Source organism: Syngnathus typhle, linkage group LG5 (assembly GCF_033458585.1).
Source record: "Syngnathus typhle isolate RoL2023-S1 ecotype Sweden linkage group LG5, RoL_Styp_1.0, whole genome shotgun sequence".
NCBI classification, from domain to species: Eukaryota; Metazoa; Chordata; class Actinopteri; order Syngnathiformes; family Syngnathidae; genus Syngnathus; species Syngnathus typhle.
Window position 1 is genome coordinate 3,278,064 of NC_083742.1, and position 17,886 is coordinate 3,295,949.

Consider the following 17,886-nt stretch of genomic DNA (forward strand, 5'->3'; position numbering starts at 1 on the left):
GTGCCCTCGTGCTTCAAGGGCTCCACCATTGTTCCAGTTGCCAAGAAGCCCGCCATCACAGGTTTGAATGACTATAGACCTGTCGCACTGATATCTGTGGTCATGAAATCTTTTGAGAGGTTAGTGCTGAACCACCTGAAGGATGTCACGGGCCCCCTGCTTGACCCCCTCCAGTTTGCCTACCGGGCAAACAGGACGGTGGATGATGCGGTCAACATGAGACTGCACTACATCCTGCACCACCTGGACACCCCAGGAACGTACGCCAGGATCCTGTTCGTGGACTTCAGCTCGGCGTTCAACACCATCGCTCCTGACATCCTCCAACAGAAGCTCATCCAGCTTGCAGTGCCTGCCTCCACCTGTCATTGGATCACCAGCTTCCTGACCAACAGGAGACAGCGTGAGGCTGGGGGGCATCACATCTGACACCCGGACCACCAATACTGGAGCCCCTCAGGGGTGCGTCCTCCCCCCACTGCTCTTCTCTCTCTACAGCAACGATTTCTCCTCAGGTGACTCTCCTGTGAAGCTCCTGAAGTATACACCACTCTCATCTGACTGATCCAGGACGATGATGAGACTGCGTACAGTCAGGAGGTGGAGCGGCTGGTCCATTGGTGCAGCCAGAACCACCTGGAGCTGAACCCGCTCAAGACCGTGGAGATGACAGTGGATTTCAGGCGAGACCCTTCACCACTTTTACCCCTCACTATCCGCAGTAATACTATTCTCTCCACAGACACCTTCAAGTTCCTGGGAACCACAATCTCTCGGGACCTGAAATGGACCGGCCACATAGACTCTGTCCGGAAGAAGGCCCAGCAGAGGCTGTACTTCCTGAGACAGCTCAAGAAGTTCAACCTGCCACGAGAGCTTCTGAAGACCTTCTACACTGCCATCATCCATTCTGTCCTCTGCACTTCCATCACTGTCTGGTTTGGATCGGCCTCCAAACAAGACAAGCACAGACTGCAACGGACAATCAGGACTGCAGAAAAGATCATTGGAATCAACCTCCAATCTATCCAAGACTTGTACCTGTCCAGGACCAGGAAACGTGCAAGGAGCATCTCTACAGACCCTTCTAACCCAGGTTGCAGTCTGTTTGAACTACTCCCCTCCGGACGGCGTTATAGAGCTCGGTACGCCAAAACCAGCAGCCCCTCCGGACGGCGTTATAGAGCTCGGTACGCCAAAACCAGCAGACACAGAGACAGCTTCTTCCCCCAGGCTGTTGCTCTGATGAACTCACACCACTCTTAGAGTCTCGGAGTCATTACTGTGCAATAACATCCTGCTCTCCACACCTTTTTTGAATTTGTCTACATTGTTTGTACTGTGTCCAGCATCAAAAGTCTACAGTTAGTACAAAATGCTGCTGCAAGGCCGCTCTCACGGGCAAGAAAGTTTTATCACATTACCCCTATATTAGCCAACCTACATTGGCTCCCGGTCTATTTAAGATGTGACTTCAAGGTTCTTCTATTAACTTATAAATCATTGCATGGCTTAGCGCCTTCATATCTCGTCGACCGAGTTGTTCCTTATGTTCCGTCTCGTAACCTTTGTTCGCAAAACACTGGTCTTTTAGTGACACCAAGGGCCAAGAAAATGTTTGCAGGGTCTAGGGGATTTTCTATTTGGCTCCAGAGCTTTGGAATGCCCTACCAATGGATTTTAGAACTGCTACCTCAGTAGAAACATTTAAGACACGTTTAAAGACACATTTCTATAACATGGGCTTTAATTAACCTGTAGTGGCCGATTCGGTTGGAGTTTGTTTTTGCTCCCACTCCCCACCCCCCTCCCTCCACCCCTCCTGGGGAGGTGGTTAGGTGACACCCAAGCTGACAGCGGCTATCTGGATTCTCGTGGACTAATTCAAGATGAGGGAACTGCAGCGGATTACCCTCCTCGAAGACTGCCAGGACAATCGAGGGCACAAAAGCTCTTCGCTTTTACTTGGACATCCACTTTTTCATTGATTTTCATATTATTCATATTCGTTTATGTGCCGTCTCTGCATCCATTGCAGCCTGGTGATCCTGAAAGGGTCTTTCCATCTGTGGTCCCTTCTCAAGGTTTCTCATTTTTCCCCTGGTTGTTTTTTTTTTAGTTTTTCCTTGCCCTTTTGGGAGCTTAAGATCAGTGGATGCTTTGAGAATAATTGTCAATTGTTTGTCTATGTAAAGCCCTTTGAGACTGCTTGTGATTTAAGTCTGTACAAATATACTTGAATTAAACGTAAAACTGATGGGCAGCATTGGCATTATGTTTCTGATTGCTAAATAACAATATTGTATATTCTTTCAGTACAGTACTCACCATCACCCCAGAACTGGATTTTGAGCCAGTCTGGTCGCGGGATCACACCCCAGCGTTTGGAGCAGTACCGCAGGCGTTCTTCCTCAGTGAAGGTCATTGCTGGAAACATGTCTGTGATGTTGTTGCTCTCATAGCAGAGGTTTATTTCTGTGCATGCCTGCAACACGGATACATGTAGCAAACTGTACTTTAAGAATTCACTTAAAAAATACATTTTTTCTAACAGCACTAGGAAATATTATGGAGGCCAGTCTTGAGGAATCACAAGCCAGTTTGGGGAAATGGTGAGGGTTGTGCCAGTAAGTAATAAGCCAAATAAGCAAATTACAAACTTGACTTCAATATCAAATTGATCCAGCAGCTCACGTGATAATAACCATCAAGAGTGCTGTTGAGCCCCAGGGTGCAGGTAGAAATCGGGCTACTGTTGATTGATGATGAAGAAAGAGGGGTAAAACTGATTAGGAGACAGAAGAAAAGGAGGTTTAGGAGTGTTGAACTAAGAATTAGAAATGAAAATCAGGGCACCATCACAGGCAAAAGTAGAGAGAAGATTGACCTAAACCAGAGGAGAAGCATGACTGTTGGGGTCCTGAACTCTCTCCCCCGTTGTTTACTTGTATGTTACTCGTGTACTCTGTCTCGTCACCGTGGGATGGAGGAAACATAATTTCGATTTCTTTGTGTGTCTTTGCATGAAGGAATTGATAATAAAGCTGACTCTGAAGATACAAGATGGCGGCGCGTGCATACGCAGCGACCTCTCTCTGTCCCGCCCGAACGGTGTTTTGTTCGTCTAATGAGTGTTTGTCCGGCAGTTTGTTTTGTTCGTCTTGTCGTACTGAGTCGTGCTACAAGTACGGCAGGCAGGTTCTGCTTGACATCGGCGAAAGAGAGTTTTGTCGAGTTCTGGACTTTGATGCGGGGACATTAAAGGAGCTCGGACTGCTACGTCCTGAAGCGTCGCCGGGCTCGTCTGCTATTCCTCCCCCGGTTGGGAACCGTCGAAAGCGGTGTGCGAGGAGGCTGAAGAGGGGCAAACGCGGGGGCGTCCGGGCCAGGCTGGCGGCCAACCCTGCTCGCCCGGCCGTGCCTTCCATTCTTCTGGCGAATGTTCGATCGCTGGACAACAAAATGGATTACATTCACTTGCTGCGATCTGCGAACCGGACAGTGCGTGACTGCTGTGTGCTTGTGTTCACTGAGACTTGGTTGACCGGCAACATTCCGGACTCTGCCGTTCATCTGGAGCGGCTAGCGTGCTATCGGGCGGATCGGGCCATTGTACAAGGGGGAAAATCTCGTGGAGGTGGAATATGCGTCTACATCCGTGACGAGTGGTGCCGGGACTCTGTAGTGGTATGCAAGCACTGCTCGCCACTGGCGGAGTTTGTGATCATTAAGTGCCGTCCTTTTTACCTGCCAAGGGAATTTACCGCGATTCTGCTAGTCGCGGTTTACATCCCGCCTTCCAACATCGAAGGCGACAGGATCGCGGGTCTTAGTGAACTGTACCAGGCTGTCAGTGAACAACAGACAGCGCACCCTGACGGTTTCACCATCTTCGCTGGGGATTTTAATCATGCTAACCTGAAGTCTGTTTTTCGAGGCTTCACCAGCATGTTAATTTTCCTACGCGTGGCGACAGCTTCCTGGACCTGGTCTACTCTTTGCATAAAGGAACTTTCAAAGCCGCCCCCCTTCCCCATCTTGGACTTTCTGACCATATCACTGTTATGCTTTTGCCCGCATACAGACAAATGGTGAGAGCATCCAGACCCGTTCGAAAGCGGGTACGGGTGTGGCTTGAGGGTGCCTCTGATGCGCTTCATGACTGCTTTGGCTCTACTGACTGGGACATGTTTAGGAGGGCTGCCACTTGCGACGATCGGACAGACATTGAGTATACTGACTCTGTTTCCTTCTACATCAGGAAGTGCATTGATGATGTGACCCACTCAAAATCCATCATCACTCGGGCTAACCGGAAGCCATGGCTGACGGGGGCTGTCTTCAGGCTGCTGAGGGCCAGGGACAAAGCCTTTAGAGCGGGGGATGAGGCTGGCTTGAGGACTGCGAGGGCCGGCCTGTCCCGGGGCATCAAAGAAGCGAAGAGGAAGTGCCCCAAATCAAACCGGAAGTGACCCCAAATAAACTGGAAGTTTGCATCAAAGAAGCAAAGAGGGCATTCTCTTGCAAAATTACCGCCCACTTCAAGGACAGCAGGGACGCACGGAGTCTTTGGCAGGGCATTCAGACCATCACGGACTACAAGCCCGCGCCGCAGAGCTGTGAAGGAGACGTCCGTCTGCTCAATGACCTTAACCGCTTCTTTGCTCGCTTCGACGCTCAGAACAGCACTTGCCCGCTGAAGACCACTCCCCCTTCACACGAGCTGCCCCTGTGCCTCTCCGCCGACAGCGTGAGGAGGGCGCTTGCCGCTACCAACATCCGTAAGGCGGCGGGCCCTGACAATATCCCGAGTCGAGCGCTGAAGGACTGCGCTGGCGAGCTGACGGATGTCTTCACGGACATCTTTAACACTTCCCTGCAGCAGGCCGTTGTCCCGTCGTGTTTCAAAGCTGCCATCATCGTACCTGTGCCAAAGAAACCTGCTCCGTCCTGCTTCAATGACTACCGCCCCGTGGCACTTACGCCCATCATCATGAAGTGCTTTGAGCGGCTTGTCATGGAGCACATCCGTTCCGTTCTTCCCCCCCACGATCGACCCCTTCCAGTTTGCGTACCGAGCCAAACGGTCCTCTGAGGATGCCATCTGCTCTGCCCTCCACTCGGCCCTCACCCACCAGAAGGGACCCGTATGTGAGATTGCTGTTTGTGTACTTCAGTTCTGCCTTCAACACCATTGTTCCACAACGTCTCATCAGCAAACTTGACAAGCTGGGCCTCAGTACCTACCTCTGCAACTGGCTACTGGACTTCCTCTGTCAGAGGCCACAGGTGGTACGTGTTGGCGACAAAATCTCCGCCAGCATCACGCTGAGCACAGGGGCCCCCCAAGACTGCGTGCTCAGTCCGCCACTCTTCACCCTCCTGACGCATGACTGCACTGCAACCCACAGCGACAACCGCATAGTGAAGTTTGCGGACGACACGACTCTGGTGGGTCTCATCACCAAGGGAGACGAGACTCAATACAGGCTGGAGGTTGGATTCTGACCACGTGGTGCAGGGACAACAACCTCCTGCTGAAGGTGGACAAGACCAAGGAGATTGTTGTTGACTTCCGGAAGGGTCACGCCCAACACCTACCGCTGACCATCGACGGTGCTGTGGTGGAGAGAGTGAGCACCGCCAGGTTCCTAGGGGTGCACATCAGTGAGGATCTATCCTGGTCCACCAACACCGCATCACTGGCGAAGAAGGCTCAACGCCGCCTGTATTTCCTGCGGAAACTCAGGCGAGCGAGCGCTCCTCTGGCCGTCATGACTACATTTTACCGTGGCACCATTGAGAGCGTCCTCTCCAGGTGTATGGCTGTTTGGGGTGGCGGCTGCACTGACTACAACTTGAAGGCCCTGCAGTGCATAGTGAACACGGCTGGTAAGATTATTGGTGCTTCACTCCCCTCCTTGAAAGACATTTACATCTCCCATCTCACCCGCAAGGCAACCACGATTGTGAGTGGTGTGAGTCACCCCCCTCACTCTTTGTTTGATCTTCTGCCCTCTGGGAAGAGGTATAGGTGCCTGCGCTCCCGCACCACCAGACTCAACAAAAGCTTCATACTCCAGGCTGTTAGGATCCTGAACTCGCTTCCCCTTTCTGCGTAGCGTCCTGTACTTTTGCGCTATGCTTACTGTCTGCTGCATGCACACTGGCTCCGTTTTGCTCCTCTTATTTATTGTGTTATCTGTTTATTTATTATTTATTCATCACTCTTATTATTTATGGTTTGTGCCTTCTTGTTTTTATATTGTGTCGTTTACTTGTATGTCTATCGGGTAATATGTCTCGTCACCGTGGGATAGAGAAAACGTAATTTCGGTTTCTTTGTGTGTCTTGACATGTGAAGAGATTGACAATAAAGCTGACTGACTCTCTGACAAGGGCTTAAGGAGTTTGTGAGAATGAAGGAGACCCAATGGAATGGCACCAAGACTAGAAGCATTGAAGAGGGTTTAAACTGTTATCATATTTTGAATTAAGCGGAGGAATGGCATAGGAGTGATTCTGAAAAAAGTAAAAAAGTCAGACAGGGTGATTGTTGTAAAAATTGAATTTGAAGAATTTGAAGCAATCTAATAAAATTAAAGACAAGACAAAATTATACTAAAATGTGACAAAAGCTAGATGGAAGAGAGTTTGAGTTAATGAATGGGGAAGATGAACCAGAAAAAACAGGAATTGTGAGTGGGTAGGAGAAATGGGAGTAGGTAGAAAAAAAATCTAGAAATGTGGAAGGGTCTAGTATAGAGGAGAATGAGGGTCAGGCACAGCAAACAGAGTAATTGTGTGAATGAAAGGATGATCAGTAGAACTACAAGATGAATAGATGGAGAAGGTCCAGGTGTCACCCAGTATCAGCTGATCTTAGGGACATAACGATTCACTTAAGGCAGTGCTTCTCAATAATTTTCTGTGATGCCTCCCTAGGGAGAAGAAAACATTTCGCGCTCCCCCCATGTTATTAACAATAAAGAAAAACAAAATATATAAAAAAAGAAAGATCACTTACAACAGGCATGTCAAACTTAGTTTGGCTCTGGGGCCGGATCCAGAGTTTCTTTTCTCAGGTGGGCCGGATCAGTAAAAGAATGTCAACTCCAACTATTTAGCTTTGTTTTTCAGTACTATGCTTTATCATTCAGCCTACATTTGTAGCCTACCCTACATATTATAATCACGGATGACAAGGGATCTTTTCTAAGCATAACACATTTATTCACAAACAATGGAGAAAAAAAATGATTTTCATGTTTGGCATTGAATGTGTTAACAACTGGTTTATTTTAACAGTTGAGTGAATGCAGTTTTACACCTGAACCAACTCACCACACTAAACAAACTCAAGTGGGAGCTATAAAAAAAAAATGTTTTGCCTGAATTGTCATACTGCTTTGAAATAATAATAAATAAAATTACAAAATAAAGGTTTTAGCAGTGCATGGGCAATAAGATTAGACTACATCAGCTCAAACTACTAGGCTGGGCCTACTGAAGCTGAGAATATACTGCACAATATTAATTGTCTTTAATATGAAACCAGATTAATCTTATTTTTAATGATTTCTATTCATGAGTGCAAACAAATGTCGTGTCATCACACTTTTTTCTCTCTCACTGCACTCCTGCAGTCTACTTGCTGCTGCTGGCTCCTGAAACTTGGCATTTTTTGCTTTTACAAGTGCGTCGATATCAGGTGTCAAATCCTGAGTAGCAGCACATTTAACAATGTCATTCAAGTGTTCATTTGTTAACTTTGAGCGCTGCTTTGTTTTATTATTGTTCATCACGGAGAACACCTGTTCACAAAGATAAGTAGTCTCAAACATGGAGAGAACCTTTGCAGCCATGGCTGTTAATTTGGGGTAACCTGGCACAAGATACTGATAAAACGTATCCAATCCCACGGACCCAAATGTATCCTTCATAGCGGAATCGCACTGCAAGTCAATAAGCTCGAGCTGAATGTCAGCTGGCACACCAGAAGGCTTCACTGTAAATGGCGAGCGAAAAAAGCCGAACTTGTTCTCAAGTTCACTGAAAACCTGAAACCTCCGCTCAAACTCTCGCAGCAAATCTGTTATGTTGTCTTTATATTTATCCAAATCGGGACGATCCGGTGCCTTCGGACGCACAGCTGTGAGACATGAGAAGTGCGTGGTGCCACCGCTGGATAGCTGCGTCTCCCACAATTTTGCCTCGTAGCTCAAAGAAGCGCTTGAGTACTACACCTCTGCTTAACCAGCGAATGTTTATTTCCTGGTACTAACTCGTGTCAGTGCCGCATGGTGGACGTGAGCTCTTTTACCCATTTACTGCCCTCTAGCGGCCGGAGGGAGCATTTGAGTTGTATTTATTTTAAAGAATCATAACTTTTGATAGAAATGAGCTAGTGACTCGCTTCTTTTTTTGACATACTCAGAAATTTATGACAGGCCGGATCAAATCATCCAACGGGCCGGGTCCGGCCCGCGGGCCGTATGTTTGACATGCCTGACTTACAATAAAGAATAGCTATTAATAACATTCTTTTTTTAGTCTATCACAGAACAGATTCAATGTGCATCACATTGCCAGATTTGTTGTATTTACTCAAATGCAAAGTGGGAGAGGTCACAGGTCATGTACTATGTATTGTATGTTTGATTTTTTGTGATGTCTTCATGTGCACCATCTTGTACCTTTTTGTTTTCCTCAGTCCACCTAATTAGTGACTATTTTAGACCTGATAGTTCAACCAAAAGAATTTAGTCAATTTCTGCATGTTTAAAACTTGAGACGGACTGTACTTCCAGACTTCTGAATGATACAACCTGCTAATTTTGCGTTACAAGGTGGATGCATGACAGCAAAACAACAAAGCCAATTTTTTCTCGAACGTGGCCAAGAAGGTAAGTCAATATTTCAATCATTTGTTCTTTTCAGCTTTTATTTGTACCTCTGAGTTGACCAACATACTTAGCTTAGTGACTAATAGTGAATGTCTCTCTCTTACAGTACAGTTTTTTTAAATTCTCTTTTTATTCCATTTTTACAGATCCAAACCAACAGTGCATATGCAACCCATCTGCTCTTACATGTCACAAATATCACTTTGACTGTATTCATCAACATCAACAAATTCAGGTTGATACGGGTCTTATTTTCTTGCATACCACTGAAGTTCAAACTTTCAACATTCAGAACAATAAACCTTTGGGGTGTACAAATAGTCCATATAATGAAAATTAAGTGCAAAAACTAGAATTATATAAATGACAGTCTAATACTTGACATACGTATTGCAGCCACTTCTCCCATTTTTTTGAAGAACATATGCTTCTGAAGTCTTAGCGCAAATGTTACTCTTTCCATTTTAAATATCCCATTGACAATGTCTATCCATTCATTTACAGTTGGCTGTCAATTTTCAGCCATTTTCTTGTTATGGCTTTCCTGGCTGCAGCGCTCAATATCAAGAATACATATTTATCCTGTGAAGATACATTTTCCAATTCAAAAGCACCAAAACACACAAATTCTAATTTGAAAGGAATATCCCTGTGGATCACCTTTTGTAATATCTTATGAACCTCCACCCAGAACGGACCAGAACACAAGTGATTCTCCTCTTGGTGTCCACATTGACTCCAACAAGCTGCTGAGGTAGTCCAATGTCTCTTCTGTGAAGGTGTGAGAAAAAATCTCACCAGGGTTTTCCAACAAAACTCTCGCCATACATCCAATGGAGAAGTCTTCCATTGCATCAGGGACAACTTTTGCCAACCTTCTCCAGAAAAAGACACGTTTACTTCTCGGTCCTATCTTTGCTTGATATACTCTGTGTCCCCTTTCTGTAGACCAGTGGTCCCCAACCTTTTTTGCGCCACGGACCGTTTACGTGTCAGAAATATTTTTGCGGCCCGGCCTTTATATAAATAAATAATATATTTAGATGAATTAATAATACATTTATAATAAATATATAAGCATGATGAGATAAAATGATATGACTGGCACAAAAACAAGTATAAAGGACATAAAACCAAAATTCACCATTACGTTGAATTAGTGGGAGCACTGAGCTCAATGAGACAATGACACTCGAAATGGTTAAGTTCTGTCTTTATATGCAGGATGTGCCGAAGCAGTTTTGAAGGCTTTATTGCCTCGTTAGCTAACCTGTCGCCACATATTATGCAGAGTGGGCTTGGCGCGTCAAAGTCACCTGTGGCAATAAATCCGTATTTTGAGTAGGACTCCAGAAATGTTCTTTTAAATGCAGCTTTCCTTTTCTTAGAAGTCGTAGCCTCTTCTTCTTCCGTCTCCTCATTGGGCTTTTTTCCCTTTCCGAAATAGCTTTCCAAACATCTCTGTCTTGGTCACTTTTGCTTGCTTCGCGGACTCGACTAAGGTGACATGTCACGTGACCGAGACGAGCATCTTGATCTGAACCGACGGATGTAATTGGGAGAGAATCGGCATTTCTTTTATATTTTTCGAAATAAATTCTTACTCATTTTTGCTAGCTTCGCGTGCTCAACTGGGGAAACATGTCACGTGACCGGGACGAGCGTCTTGACCTGAATTAATTGATTGTCAATAAAAAAATAATAATTCCCGTGCGGCTTGGCGGCCCGGTACCAAGTGACCCACGGACCGGTACTGGTCCGCGGCCCGGTGGTTGGGGACCACATCTGTAGACAATTATATCCCTTTTAAATTGTTTTCTTGGTTACTACCCTTGATAAGCATCTACAAAAATCCCAATACAGTAATCCCTTGCTACATTGTGGTTCGTTTATTGCGGTTTCACTACATCGCAGATTTTTTTCCAAATTAAAAAAATATTTAAATTCAAAATAAAACTTCTAATTTGGGGAATTATGGCACGAAAGTTGCCCACACGCCAGTAGAAGGCAGGCGTGCCCACACAATTGCAGTGTGTACACCTGTACCTTTTTATAAAAATTGTTATAACAAGAGTTCTAAAAACATATTTACAGTGTTGTACCTTGTTATAGAAAAATTGTTATAATAATAATAAAAGAGTTCTAAAAACAAATTTACAGTATGTATACTTGTACCTTGTTGTATAAAAATGTTACAATAATAAAAGCTGTTTTAAAAACATACCGTTTTTGTCCGTGTATAATGCGCCCCCATGTATAATACGCACTCTAAAAATGGCATGTTGATGCTGGAAAAAAAGCCTTTACCCATGTATAATACGCACTCTAAAAATGGCATGTTGATGCTGGAAAAAAAGCCTTTACCCATGTATAATACGCACTCAATTATTATTATTATTTTTATTTTTTTTTAAGTCCCAATGATCGTCACACACGCAGGGAGGCAATGGGTCCCATTTTTATAGTCTTTGGTATGGTCTTAACTAGGCTGGATGTATTTTTCTTTGTTGGCGTTGATTTCTCCAACTGCCCATAAAGGCACCACCGCGATCAGTGCGGTCATGTGAAAAAAGCGTGCGGACATGTGAAAAAGAGAGTTGAAGAGGACTAAAAACACCATTGGAAACCAAAACTTGCCCCTCGTTGTGACTCGGAGCCGCAACAAATGTTTCGGATTTGTGTAGGGTACATTGTGACAGCAAACGAGCAAGTGATCAAGCAAGCGTCTGATACGAGAGCATTGCGTTCGTATGGACCGTGTTTGAAGTGAACAGCAGAGACGAAAGGAACAAGGCAAAGTGTTGTGAAATAAAATATTACCTGTAATACGCATTTTGTTATTTGCTGATTGAAACTGCTAATTAAACTGTGAATTGAAACTAACAGGAAGAAACCTGAACTCTCGCTATTTATATAGCTGACGTGTCTTGCGCATCCGTTCTGCGCATCGGATCCATAGTGCGCATGCGCAGTGATATTGCCTCAGAATGACGTCCGGTCCGCGATGGAGATTAGAAGACAAACAATATTTGACAATAACACACCATCAAGGATTGCACCATCGCATCAAACGATGTGTCGTCAATTATGAATTTTACTGACTAAGTGTGTTGGGCAGGATGGCTGAATGCGATGCGCGATTGACAACAAACAAGAAGAAAGGTGATTTCAAGTTTTATTTCGAGGGAGATTTGTCATGTCTCGTCCCCAGTTTTGCTATGTGTCTAGGTTGCCATAGTTTCTGTTTGCGTCGCCCCTCCCTTCCTGTGTCACCTCAATCAATGTAACGTGTTTTGTATTTAAGTCCTGTCTGCCCCTCGCTCACCGTCGGATCATTGCATGCGTTACTCTCATGATGTCTGTTTGGTTTCTGTTCCTGTCTTTGGTAATGTCACCCTGTCTTTTTTTTCCACGTCTTTTTCGGTCAGTCCTGTTGTTGGTTTTGTTGTACCATGATTTTCCTAAAAAAAAAAAAAAAAAATAAAATAAAAAATTTTACCCATGTATAATGCGCACCCCAGATTCTAGGACAATAAATTAGTTAAATTTTGCGCATTATACACGAAAAAAAACGGTATTATTATTGTGTGTTAATTTACCAAGTAGATAAAGTTAGCAAAGGTTTAGTTGCATTGTTCCACGGGAAAGTGGCAATCAACGTGATTCAAGTTATCTGATCACAGTTGAGGACGAGTCAACCAACCATGGGGTAAGACAGCTAGTTGAGGAAAGAGGACAAACTCTGCGGGGGTCACGGGCCGACAATGAAGTGCTAATTCACACCACACTACATTCCTTAGCTAATTAGCGTTGCTACAGCCACAATCTCCCCTCTCTTTAGTGTAGCAACGCCTCTGTAACCAGGGAAACCAAAACATTAAAAAGAGGGGCACGTGGAGTAAGGACTCAGAATTGATGGAGATTGTAACTGAGGTTCCTTTCTCTATTGTTTTCCTCGCAGGTAAACCTGTTCTGGTTGTCTTCTCCTCTTCGTTCCAGCGTGTGATTTAATGTCTGATCGTACTTAGACCTGACAGTCTCCTAACAAGAGAAATGAACGATCACATATGTCTAACATTTAGGACAATGTAGTATTGCTGTCGGTTTACATTCCTGTAGAGGTCCGTTTTTGCGTGTTAGCACGATCATGAATTAGCATATTTCCGCTAACTCGTTAGCCTGCCCAGTACTTCTTGTTAACATGTTACACGCACACACGTATAATATTTTTCGGACTATAAGTCGCGGTTTTTTTCATAGTTTGGGTGGGGACTTATACTCAGGAGCGACTTATATGTGAAATTATTCACACATTTTTACTTGATCATTAACACATTGCTTACTTACTAGTATAGTTGATCTCTTCACATGTTATTTTCACTTTAACCGAATGAAGGCGCACTATGGCTGTAGAATAATTGAGGCCTCATTGACAATGAGTTCCATTCACCGACTTCCGGAGTCAGGAGGTTTGATGATTTGGAGTGACACAGATGGTTCAATAAACTTGTTATTTATGTTATAGTTATTTGACCTATATGATCGGCCTCCAAACAAGACAAGCACAGACTGCAACGGGCAATCAGAACTGCAGAAAAGATAATTGGAATCAACCTCCCATCTATCCAGGACCAGGAAACGTGCAAGTAACATCTCTACAGACCCTTCTCACCCAGGTTGCAGTCTGTTCAAACTATTCCCCTACGGACGGCGTTATAGAGTCCTGTACGCCAAAACCAGCAGACACAGAGATAGTTTCTTCCTCCAGGCTGTCGCTCTGATGAATTTACACCACTCTAGGGAGTCTCAGAGTCATTGCTGTGCAATAACATCCTGCGCTCCACGCCTTTCTTGAATTGTCTGTATTATGTGTACTATGTGTCCACTCTACATCCATTGCAGCTTGGTCATCCTAGAAGAGGGATCCTCCCATCTGTGGTCTCTTCTCAAGGTTTCTCATTTCCCCTAGTTGGAGTTTTGAGTTCTTCCTTGCCCTCCTGGGAGTTTAAGATCAGGGGATGTTTGAGAATAATTTTCGATTCTCGCACATGTCCTGAGTGTTGTTAGTCACCTAAATGTTGAACAGAGGCTGTGATGTACCGAAGTCAAATTCCTTGTTTGGCATGCTCAAACATGGCGAATAAAAATTCTTGAATCTTGAATATACCGTTTTTTTCCGTGTATAGTGCGCCCCCATGTATAATACGCACCCTAAAAATGGCATGCTGATGCTGGAAAAAAGCCTGTACCCATGTATAATACGCACCCAATTTTTATGAATTCTTTTTATTTTTATTTTTTTATTTTTTTAAGTCCCAATGATCGTCACACACGCAGGGAGGCAATGGGTCCCATTTTTATAGTCTTTGGTATGGTCTTAACTAGGCTGGATGTATTTTTTTTTGTTGGCGTTGATTTCTCCGACTGCCCGTAAACGCACCACCGCGCTCCGTGCGCGCACGGGAAAGACGCGTGCGGACGTGAAAAAGGCGGCTCTGTATGGGAGAGACGTTGAAGAGGAATAAAAACACCCTTGGAAACCAAAACTTGCCCCTCGTCGTGACTCGGAGCCGCAACAAATGTTTTGGATTTGTGTAGGGTACATTGTGACAGACAGCAAACGAGCAGGTGATCGAGCAAGCGTCTGATACGAGAGCATTGCGGTCGCATGGAGCGTGTTTGAAGTGAACAGCAGAGAAGAAAGGAACAAGGCAAAGTGTTGTGAAATAAAATATTACCTGTAATACGGATTTAGGTAGAGAACTGAACTCTCGCTCTTTATATAGCTGACGTGTCTTGCGCATCCGTTCTGCGCATCTGTAATGGCGGCCTCCGTATAATATCCGGTTTGCGTGTGTGCGCGTGTGCGTGTGTGCGCGTGTGTGCGAGAGCGAGAGAGAGCGAGAGAGTGCGAGAGAGAACGCTCAACCGTAGCGCGCCGCCGACCGCCCAACTGCACCGCGCTGGTCGCATTATTGTGACAGAGCCGTCGCTGAAATTTAGAAGATATTTTTAAAGTCCTGATGTACTTTCTAAAATTTAAGTGGACCTCAGTGCGCACTGCGCAGGGAGCTTAATTTGGTGCGGTCGCGCAACCGCAGCGCGCCGGGCGCTCACTGTCGCATTGCTTAAAGAGCGCCTTTGTGTTTTAGGATGAACAGCAGAGACCAAAGGAACAAGGCAGTGTTGTGAAATAAAATATTACCTGTAATACGCATTTTGTTATTTGCTGATTGAAACTGCTAATTAAACTGTGAATTGAAACTAATAGGAAGAAAACAACTCTCGCTCTTTATATAGCTGACGTGTCTTGCGCAGCCGTTCTGTGCATTTTATTTCACAACACTTTGCCTTGTTCCTTTCTTCTCTGCTGTTCACTTCAAACACGCTCCATGCGACCGCAATGCTCTCGTATCAGACGCTTGCTCGATCACCTGCTCGTTTGCTGTCTGTCACAATGTACCCTACACAAATCCGAAACATTTGTTGCGGCTCCGAGTCACGACGAGGGGCAAGTTTTGGTTTCCAAGGGTGTTTTTATTCCTCTTCAACGTCTCTCCCATACAGAGCCGCCTTTTTCACGTCTGCACGCGTCTTTCCCGTGCGCGCACGGAGCGCGGTGGTGCGTTTACGGGCAGTCGGAGAAATCAACGCCAACAAAAAAAAATACATCCAGTCTAGTTAAGACCATACCAAAGACTATAAAAATGGGACCCATTGCCTCCCTGCGTGTGTGACGATCATTGGGACTTAAAAAAAAAAAAAAAAACATTTTTTTTTTTTTTTTGTACCCATGTATAATGCGCACCCCAGATTTTAGGACAATAAATTAGTTAAATTTTGCGCACTATACACGGAAAAAAACGGTAGTTTATTTAAAGTAGCAACGTGTATGTTGTTAGACTTCAGTAGTTTTCAATTGTCTAGCGAGGCCGTGAAGGCAGCAGGAGGGTGACGAGAAGAGCGAGCAAGGGCGCTTGCTTGGAGCACACACACATATGTTGCTCTTTTTTTGTGAAATAAAGAGCCGGTTACCAAACCCACGTCTTGGCTGGTAATTTGGTAATGCTACAATATCAAAGTCAAAAGTCAAAGTCTGCTTTATTGTCAATCTCTTCACATGCCAAGACACACAAAGAAATCGAAATTATGTTTCCACTATCCCACGGTGACAAGACATAGTACACGATATACATAAAAGTAAACACAAAATAAAAACAAGAAGCCACAAACAATGACTAATAAAAGTGATGAATAAATAATAAATAAACAAATAACACAATAAATAAGAGGACGATGGCCTTCTGCGGGGAAATGCTAAAGATGTCCATGAAGACACCCGTCAGCTCCCCAGCGCAGTCCTTCAGCGCTCGACCTGGGATGTTGTCAGGGCCCGCCGCTTTACGGGTGTTAATAGCGACAAGCGCCCTCCTCACGCTATCGGCAGAGAGGCACAGGGGCTGCTCTTGTGGAGGGGGAGGGGTCTTCAGCGGGCAAGTGCTGTTCTGAGCGTCGAAGCGAGCAAAGAAGCGGTTGAGATCGTTGAGGAGACGGATGTCGCCCTCACAGCTCTGCGGCGCGGGCTTGTAGTCCGTGATGCTCTGAATGCCCTGCCAAAGGCTCCGTGCGTCCTTGCTGTCCTTGAAGTGGGCGGTGATCTTGCAAGAGAACGCCCTTTTTAGCCTCCTTGATGCCACGGGACAGGTCGGCCCTCGCTGTCCTCAAGCCAGCCTCATCCCCCGCTCTGAAGGCTTTGTCTCTGGCCCTTAGCAGCCTTAGGACAGCCCCTGTCAGCCATGGCTTCCAGTTAGCCCGAGTGACGATGTATTTCGAGTGGGTCACATCATCAATGCATTGCGCGATGTAAGAGGAAACAGAGTCAGTATACTCCTCTATGTCCGTTCGATCGTTGCAAATGCTTAAACATTTCCCAGTCAGTAGAGCCAAAGCAGTCTCGAAGCGCATCAGAGGCACCCTCAGGCCACACTCTAACCTGCTTGCGAATTGGCCTGGATACTTTCACCATTTGTCTGAATGCGGGCAAAAGCAGTGATATAGTCAGAAAGTCCAAGATGGGGGAAGGGGGCGGCTTTGAAAGCTCTTTCATGTGAAGAGTAGACCAGGTCCAGGAAGCTGTCGCCACGTGTTGGAAAATTAACATGCTGGTGAAGCCTCGGAAAAACAGACTTCAGGTTAGCATGGTTAAAATCCCCAGCAAAGATGGTGAAACCGTCAGGGTGCGCCGTCTGTTGTTCACTGACAGCCTGGTGCAGTTCACTAAGAGCCGCGATCCTGTCGCCTTTGATGTTGGAAGCAGAATCGCGGTCAATTCCCTTGGCAGGTAAAAAGGACTTAATGATCACAAACTCCGCCAGTGGCGAGCAGTGCTTGCATACCACTACAGAGTCCCGGCACCATTCGTCACGGATGTAGACGCATATTACACCTCCTTGCGATTTTCCCCGTTTTACAATGGCAAACAGACTGCAACCTGGGTAAGAAGGGTTTGTAGAGATGTTCCTTGCACGTTTCCTGGTCCTGGACAGGTACAAGTCTTGGATAGATGGGAGGTTGATTCCAATGATCTTTTCTGCAGTCCTGATTGTCCGTTGCAGTCTGTGCTTGTCTTGTTTGGAGGCCGATCCAAACCAGACAGTGATGGAGGTGCAGAGGACAGACTGGATGATGGCAGTGTAGAAGGTCTTCAGAAGCTCTCGCAGCAGGTTGAACTTCTTGAGCTGTCTCAGGAAGTACAGCCTCTGCTGGGCCTTCTTCCGGACAGAGTCTATGTGGCCGGTCCATTTCAGGTCCCGAGAGATTGTGTCCCCGCTTCAAAGTCCAGAACGCCACAAAACTCGCTTTCGCCGATGTCGAGCAGAACCTGCCTGTTGTAAATGTAGCACGACTCAGTACGACGAGACGAACACAAACTGTCGGACAAACACTCCTTAAACGAACAAAACACCGTTCGGGCGAGACA

The 17,886-nt window shown here is 45.6% G+C and overlaps 1 protein-coding gene across 5 annotated transcripts in view; it reads right to left on the reverse strand.

Annotated features, from left to right (window-relative positions):
* Window positions 1-17,886, reverse strand: part of dpp7 (dipeptidyl-peptidase 7) — a 97,904-nt gene that overhangs the window by 17,764 nt on the left and 62,254 nt on the right. For 3 of the 5 annotated variants that reach the window (XM_061277696.1, XM_061277694.1, XM_061277692.1), the window contains one exon: window positions 2,329-2,485. In XM_061277696.1, the coding sequence (XP_061133680.1) occupies window positions 2,329-2,485 (157 nt within the window). Of the gene's footprint in view, window positions 1-2,328; window positions 2,486-7,037; window positions 9,678-12,184; window positions 12,368-17,886 lie in introns of those variants that run through there. The other 2 variants (XM_061277693.1, XM_061277698.1) reach the window with 2 other exon arrangements.